The 8,727-nt window shown below is 43.6% G+C and overlaps 1 protein-coding gene across 1 annotated transcript in view; it reads left to right on the top strand.

Moving 5' to 3' along the window:
- Window positions 1-1,241: 1,241 nt before the first annotated feature.
- Window positions 1,242-8,727, top strand: part of RPUSD2 (RNA pseudouridine synthase domain containing 2) — a 61,143-nt gene continuing 53,657 nt past the window's right edge. The window contains exon 1 of the mRNA XM_085626861.1: window positions 1,242-1,771. Coding sequence (XP_085482987.1) covers window positions 1,289-1,771 — 483 coding nt within the window. The 5' untranslated portion in view covers window positions 1,242-1,288. The remainder of the gene's footprint in view (window positions 1,772-8,727) is intronic.

The following is an 8,727-nucleotide window of genomic DNA, read 5'->3' as shown; positions in this document are numbered from 1 at the left end:
GTACTGCGGTCTCTGGGTTATGAGAAAGTCTGGTTACAAGAAAACATTGCGAATAAAAGAAACTTGCAAGAAAAAAACTTGAGAGCTGTCGTTATAAAGTGTCACACATTAGGCAGTTAAATGTTACGGATAAAGCGCTAAAAGCAAGTAAATCTACATAAGCAAACTTAAAACGTGGCTGCTATGCAGAAGCTACGTGAAAGCTCGGCTCGTTGTTCCAAACTGGAGCCAGGCTTTACGCTCAAGCTTTTTTTTTTGTTGCAGATTTATATAGCGCGTATTCGAACTGAAGGAATTGGAGTGCTTTACATGAGCCCCAGTTACGTTACACAAGGACATATTCATTAGGTCTCGCTGATGCAGCGCAAGCTGTCTTTTTGAGACATTTTGTAAGTGGGTTTTCAAAAGTGCTACTCACATGGTTTTGCTGGCCTAGAGCTTGCGTGCACGTGCACAGCTGCTCCTCTGCTCCTTGCATTCCCCCCTCCCTTCTCACCCAGCCATTTGATGCTCTGCTCGCATCTCCCTCCTCCTCTTTTTTTGTCACTTGTATTCAGGCTCCTTGCATTCCCCCCTCCCTTCTCGCCCAGCCCTTCTTGTTTTTACTGCACTTACCTCTGGGTAACATCACAAATCATTTAACATGGTGTGTCAAAACAAACAGCTCCTTGCTCAATCCAATGATAAACAAGCATTTGCAATGCAATAGGTCTAGCATTTACGCGAGTTTAAGGTATTGGCATTGTAAATGACAATGCGTTTTATTTATATTTCAAAAACCAAAATTTACAATGCCAATACCTTAAACTCGCGTAAATGCGAGACCTATTGCATTGCAAATGCTTGTTTTTGGTAGGCACGGGGAGATTAAGTGATTTGCCCACAATCACAGGGTGCTGAGCCGAGGCTCGAACCTGATTCCCCAGAGCCAAGGTCTGTAGCTCTAGCCGTAAGGCTTCATCCTCTCCCCTTTCCAGCTTTCAGTGGCTCGCCCAACTCTAATGAAAACGGTACACATGCCCATCCGAAAATACGTCCCTCGCAATGGTTTAACAGCTTTCAAAAAGTTGGTAAAAGGATGCTCTAAGAAAAAAAAATTAAGTCCGAATATTCTTCCCCATGGAGTGCGTGGCCATATTTTGCCATGAAAAACAGCGATCCCTAATAACTCCGTAGCGCGAATCAACATATCTTCCGCCGCTTAGTCTCTGCTCAATATGATTACCTCTTTACTTCCTGTTGTGATTTACTGTCTACGTCATTAGCAAGCGACGGCGCTGTCAGGCACATGCTCCGGGGGCCGATGCGCTGGATCTGGTTCACACTGTCCCCAAGCTCGGACCGCAGAGCTGTGTTGAAATTCAGCGGTGCTTGGCGAACGCTCCGCGGGGTGATGGACGAAGTAGGGGCCACGAAGAGGAAGAGCGAGACGCGCGAGCCCCGTCCCTCTAAACGGCAGCGCGGCCAGCCGAGCTCTGGCCCCCAGGAGCGTTATGTGCCACCCCCGAAGAAGCGGCACGTAGGAGTGGGCTTCAGTGAGCAGCACTTCCAGGAGACGCACTGCTACCTGGAGGGCGGTCTACGCAAGGTGCGGCCTTACTACTTCGACTTCGAGACCTACTGCAAGGGCAGATGGGTGGGCAAGACCCTGCTGCAGGTCTTCAGCTCCGAGTTCAGAGCCGAGCCCATCGAGTACTATTTGGCGGCAGCGGAGGCTGGACGGCTGCGGCTCAACGAGGAACCTGTGCGAGACCTCAACATCGTGCTCAAGGTGTGTGGTCGATGCTCTTAGGTGATTTGCGGTAATGCCAGATTTGCTTTTATGCAGTGCTTTAAATGGAAAAAAATAAGTGCAGGTACTCATTTAATTGAGTTAGGGGCGTGGCTAGTGGGCGGGGTTAGAGGCGGGGTGAGACATGATGATAGAAAACACTTCTATTGCTTATTCTTTTTTCCCTTGCATTGCCCTTGACAGTTGTCTCAAACTTTCCATATGTACAGATTAACAGGTACATATGCTAATAAAGGGTGGCGTGAAGTACTTCTGGGAGCAATGCAATGAGTTTCTAAACCCTGAATGCAGCCAAGCCATCAACAGCACTATTAGCCCTTTCAGGCTAAGAATCAATGTGCCCCAGGACGAGAGAGACTGGCATAGCATCATTAATAACAAGCATTAGACGCATTTCTTTTCAAATACCTCTTGGGTGTCCTGATTCTCTCCCTCTCTGATTTAGTTTCTCTCTCACACACAAACATACACACCTCCAGGAAAACGCACATAAACAAGCAGGCAAATACTCTCTGTCAATCTTCACATCTCTAATCTTGCGATCTCTCCCCAACTCACTTCTCTTCCATGTGTATTGATTTCTCTTGCTGCCCCACTCTCTTTACCCCTGAGGTATCCTATAATCCTCTACTATCACTTTTTCTATTTCTAATCTGCCATCTCCGTGCCTCTGTTACGCTTTCCATAGCCGTCTCGATCTCTTCCCCATCTGTCTGCACTTACCACTTCTGTCTCTTTCCCCCCCCCCCCCCCTTTAAACTCTCCTCTGCTCCTTCTTTCTCTGGCCCCTCACTCTTTACCTTCTTTCACCCCATTTTCCGTCCTCTTCCCTCGGCAGAAGGCCACATGGCCAGAGAGCTTGTAGCGGCAGGCAGTGAGCACTGCAGGGCCGTGAGCATAAGCAGAGTCCAGTAGGGCAGAGATCAGGGGAAGAACAATACTGGCCTCTGATGGGCAGGTCATTAGACATCCTCCCACCTCACCTGGGCTCCAGGCAGGCCGCGTAGGCCATCTCCACCACCTCATCCCTGTCAATGTCCCAGCAGGTGGACAGGGGTGGGGATTGAATTGCCCATTGGCCCAAAAAATGTCCCTCCACTCTTCTCTTTATCACACAACACCCTCTCTTTTCCCAAATCTCCTATCCAACATCATTGATTCACCACACTCCTTAAATAGGCTGCCACACCCTCACCTTTCTCACTCTCCTCATCCCTTTCTCTGTCGCGCATATTCTCCGCTCACCCTTACATCTATTTTTTTCTCACACACCCCATCTTTCTCCATTTTTTGACACCCTCTATCTTCCTTCCTCCACTTCACGGCATACGCATGACTGACTCCCTTCCTCACTATCGTCACCTTCAGACTTTTCTCAAAAATTTCTTTAAATGAATTTTCCACATCTTTTTTTTTTTTTTACTGCTTTTCACCCCCTTCTAAGGTTCTCCTGTAACCACAACTTCTCTTATCAACTTGCTGTCTGTCTCACACATACTCTCACACTGACTTTCTCACACCAGCCCCTCACAAAACTTTGCCTACAGACACCCTCTCTTAAATCCAACTTTCCCTCATTAATCCTTCAGACACCTCTTCCTCCTGACTCTCTGAGGCCATAACCTCCCTCAAACTCGTCCTTCTCTCTTTCATGCATCTCTACTTCTTTTTCGCATCTCCTATTTGTCATATGAATTATCACTCCCTCAGTTTATCAGACACACTCTGTTTCTCATGCTGTCTATCACTCCAGCATGTTTTAAATGATAAATTTACAAATGTACACAGGCGACAAATCTGTGCTCCACAATTAGATAAAACTGACCTAGTGGCCTTGCGTTTGATGTCATTTGAGTAAACCAAGCACATGGCTGAAGATTTAAGTAAGTGCAGTGATGATATCAACCTAAAAATGGCTATTTACTTGTAACAAAAAAAAAATAAAAGCAAATAAAGAATAATGCCAGTTTGAAATTGCTAGACGTGTGTATTCTTCCATTTTAGGTATTAAAGGGTTTAACTTATGCAGTTGGGGCCATGGGGGGCAGTCTTATCTGGAGCAGCCCAGCCACCTCCTAAGTAGACAGGGGTGGGGGTGGAATTGCAGGAGCAAGCGAGTTAGGCGTCAGTGGGAGGCCAAGCGTTTAATGGCACCGTCACCTATTCAGGCTTTCTTCCCTCCCACCCATTCAGGCTGCACACCGCACTGCCCCTGGCAGCCGATGTTTAATACACTAAAAAGACACCCAGCATGGAGGCCCGGCAGGGGGCGGCTGAGGACAATGAGAGCTTCGGGAGCAGAGGCTTACTTACCCCTGCGGCAGGCCTCCAGCAAGCGTCAAAACGGAAAACATGCTGCCAAATAAACGGGCCACAGGCATCGGCCCAGTATCTGATCAATCCGAGTACCGGTACTCTCCTTGGCACTGGAAAAGTGCCGGTACACAGCTTGGTGAAAACAGGAAGTGCCGGTACTCAGTACCGGCGAGTACCGGCCCATTTAAAGCACTGCTTTTATGTCAGTTTTTTTTTTTTTTTTTTAAATATTTTTATTAAGTTTATAAACAAAAGAGAAAGTAAACACCGCTCATTCAGTACACGGCTTAGTATACAAAGGCTCCAAATGTATCTAAACAATCCAGCACAGGTATCGCAGAGACATAGAGGCGGGATAAGGGCATAATACAGTCGTTCCCATCCCTTTTATGTCAGTTTTTATTTTATTTATTTCAGCCCCAGCTGCCCAACTATCTAAAATAACATGGTGTTCTTCTTCCCATTGCGCTACCCAAGATTAAAGGCGGATGAGCCAACAAACTAAGAGGCAGGGTTCTGGCAGGGGTCTAAGAGCTCGTGCACGAGCCGAGCCCTGTAAATAGTTGCATCTAAATCTTGCAACGTTGTATGAAAATATGATAGTCCCTGTAAAATCAAATATACAATCTTTAACATTAAAAAGCGTTTTATCTGAATACATTAAATTATTGTTGTACAGCGCACACCCTGAGCACACATATTGTATGTAAAGTTTGTTTAGTTAATTAAAACCATAACAATTTTACTGCATGTGTTTAACTTTGGTTAAAAACAAACACTTAAAATCAATAACAGCAATATAATATCTCAAAGTTATAAAAATCTTCATTTATCAATAAATACTTTCTAAAATCCTATAAGGTGGATTCTAAAACATGTAAGACCACTGTTTCGTTTGTAACAGACAGGTATAAAAGCATCAATTAACAGGTGGCAAGCTTGTTAGCTTCGTTTCCGCCAAGAATTTGTTGTAGATTAAATATAGGAGTCTCTAAGTCCCTTATTTTACTGGATTTAAACTGTCATTGACCCTGTACGGGTCGTCTTTGTCGACCACCTGGCGATTGAAGCAGTGGGCTGAGCAGAGTAATGTCCTTAGGATGACAGTCAAGCATGTCAATTGCTGCTGGCGTGGTTCCGTCAGTAAGTGGACCCTCGCTTAGTGGCTTAGACTTTATGCCTGATCATGTATCTGAAGGAACTTAACCAGTTTGCAGTTCATCTGCGGGTCAGATGGCTCAAGCCCTTTAATAATAGCAGACCTGCAGGTTTGTATTCCTCTGTCTAGGAAGGATTTCCTTAATAAAGTGACACATGCTGGATGAAGTTTCTGACAGATACATATCAGGTGGAAAAGATCTTCTTTTTGACTGCCACACAGGCGACACTTTTTGGAGCCAGTGTTTTTCCACCTTGGAGCATCTGAAAGTGAGGGATACTTTCCAAAGCGCAGTGCCATTAGCTGTCTTTTTAGATTGACCGAAAAAGTTAGATCTAGGTAAGCCGCTGGTTTGAGGACTTTATGGTTGTTGAGTACTAACCAGGAATGTGGTCTTTGGCTAAAAATGCTTTCGTCCAATAATAGGGAATGGAATTTTGCAGGTTTGTTTAGTGCTAACTTAAATGCTGGAAAGGGGAGGTTTTTGTCCCAGAGGTCCAAAGTGCAAGTAGATTTAAGTCCGTTATGCAAAAAGTCAGTGTGCAGTGATTTTTTTTTTTTTTATCCCTTTCTCAAGTTCTAACCTCAGTGCCACATCGAGGCTTGAGTTCTCCGTGTTTTGTTTTATACGGTACCAAACTTTTGTTGATGAATAGAGTCTGCTCTATGTTTCATACAAAAGGCCAAATTCCATGCGCATTTGTGCTGGTGAAGCGGTTTGAGGGAGTTGAAAAACCTTTTTAAAAATGCTAATTGTTAAGTTATTAAAAAGAGTTGTCTTTTCCATAAAGGACTGCGCTTGCATTTGTTAAAGTTGGGAGTGTTTTTGCTGTTATTAACGATATCAACGGTCCGAATGATGGGCCGTCCAGTTTCTTTGCCAAGACTGGTAAGTAAAAGATAGTGTGCTTACCCGTTGAGCCATGTAGTTTTTCTGCTCATGATGAGTTAGTTTATTATCTATGTAAAATCCTAGATATTTATAACAAGACACATTCTCCAGAGATTTGCCTTCTAGCCAGTTGTTATACGAATGGGTTGACCGATTACTGATAAGCATTGTTTTTGTTATATTGATTTCTAACTTATTTACTGTTAGAAATTCCACAAGTTCAGTAAGTAATCTGGTTAGACCAATCTTGGTTAAACTGAGTAAGACAATATCGTCGGTGTAGGCAAGGCGCGAAAGGGATAAAGAGCCAAAATGTGGGGAATGGGAGTTAATTGTATTAAGTTTTACTGACAGGTCGAATATAAAAAGATTAAATAAATGTGGGGCCAAAACACATCCCTGCTTCAGGCACTTATTCGTGTATAATTTTCTTGAAACTCTTGAATATTAGAATCTGGAGAATTCAGCTGTTTTGATGTAATACTTAGAGCTAATGCAACATAAATTGCAAGGCCACCCTTTGCACGACCATAATGTTTACATTTTTCTGCCACTACTGTGTAGTGAGTAAAACCAACTATGGGGAGATCTTCCATTGCCCATGTCTCTTGTAAGGCAATTATATCATAGGTCTACCACTCTTAAAGAAGAAGTCCTTCTTCGAGAAGCTTTTTTGCTCTGGCTATGTTCCAGGAATAAATGTGGATCCCATCCTCGTTGGAATTACTGGTTTTATTTTTTCTTTGTCAGTCTCTCTTCCTGTTGGCGAGAGTACCCGGAAGCCAGTTCCATTGATTAAAGCTTAACTTAGTTACCTCTTGCTGGTCTGTAGTTTTTCTGTCCGATGTCACGTGTGTGCCACTGCTTCCCTTAGCGTTCTGTAGTATTGAATAAACTTGTTTGGAGCCCATTAGTTTGTTAAAATCTCGTTTAGATGTGGTTGATATTCAGTCAGAGGAGAGGGGTAGCGAGGCATTATTGGTGTAGATACTTTTATACTCCAGACTGCAAATTGCTCGGAGCTGTTTAATATTAACTGTGCAACCTCTGCCGACCGCCATGTGGTTAATGTTTGTTCTTTGGAGTCTTATTGACCTGCATTGAGAAATTGAACTGCCAGGAGGTTGGCCGTATGTATCTGGTTTAGAACCGAAATTTCCGCTGTAAGTCTTAATATATTACTTCTATTCAAGATGTCGTGGCTACCTTGTGACTCGTATTCAGGTGTCTATATTATCTGTTGCGCTGTACGATTGGGCTTTGTTGGGTCCCTTAGGTTTTCCTTGTAAGTACTGTCTTTTGTTACGGAATTTATATGGTTTGTAATGTGAAATCTTAGTTGCCCTTGGGGTAGCTGGTCTTCCTCTACCTCTTTCTGGCGTGCAGCATTGTTTCTGGATACCTCTGGTAGACCTGAGCAAGTAATCTTTCATTTCCTGCTGCGGAAAGCCCGGTGTGCCGTCTGGGCTGGCTAAATATTCTGTTCTTTCTGGATTAGAGTTTGTTGACAGGTTTAGGACTTTCTGTACTTCCAGTTGATTGTTTTGGAGCTTAAGGCACTGATTGTAATGTTGATGAGAAATGTGAACCTGAAGGTACCTGATTTTCCCTTTTATTGTTGCCTTCTCAATCTATTTGCATCTTGATTTCTTGTGTGCGCAGACTCAATTTATCTGCCAACTTGTGTGTTTCTGTTTCCACTTGGTGACTGGCGTAGACCAAGGCAGTGGAGTCACTGGTTTGTTTTTTATGAAATCCTAATGCCTCTGTATTCGTTCCTGCAGAACCCTTGTTTACGTTGGTTTTGTTTGGCAACAGAGTAACTGGTGTGGGTGTAGTGTGGCAATCCACTAAGTCTCTTGGATGGCTTAATGTATTATAAATATTGGTGGTGCTTTCTGTGATATGCTCCTTTGTTTTATTTCTTCCTTTCCTTTCTCTCTTCTTTTGCCTTCTGAATTGCAGCAGTGTTTTTGATTGGCCTGGAGGGACCTTAAGTTTCGTCATTTTTTCGGCATTTGTATGATCAGCCGTTTCTTTGGGAAGAGACTGGGTAAAGTTGTTGATTCCTGTCTCAGTGACTGATACTAGTGGCAGAAGCTGCTCGTTTGGGGTTGAACCGATATGATCTTTATCCGGGGTCACCTGTTGAAAGTTAGGAGTAGCCAAGCGTTTGTTAAGACTGGGAATCTGTTCCAACAAGTTTGGTAAAAGGCTTAGTTTAACTAATATTGGTCCGCATGCACATGAGGGAGCCTGCGGGGAGTATATAAATTGTACTTTCGTTATTAGATTAGTTAAGTTATCCAATTTTGAATTTATCCCAGCAATGTACGATGCAAAAATGTTCATTAAGCCTATTTGAATATCTAATTTGTCTGACTGCAAAATCAGAGTATCTGTTGATGCTTGTAGTGCTTGCAATAGCGGGGAAATTAATTCCACCTGTTTCTGTGTCTTGTCACTTGCCCCATGATCTGTTTGGAGAGGGAGTTTGTCATTTTCCTTAGTTTTTGGCAGGGAGTTTATTTCTAGTTTGGGATTTACAGTGGTTTCTGAAGGAGTGCG

This window comes from Triturus cristatus, chromosome 9 (genome assembly GCF_964204655.1).
Source record: "Triturus cristatus chromosome 9, aTriCri1.1, whole genome shotgun sequence".
NCBI classification, from domain to species: domain Eukaryota; kingdom Metazoa; phylum Chordata; class Amphibia; order Caudata; family Salamandridae; genus Triturus; species Triturus cristatus.
This window is presented reverse-complemented; position numbering and strand designations above follow the sequence as displayed.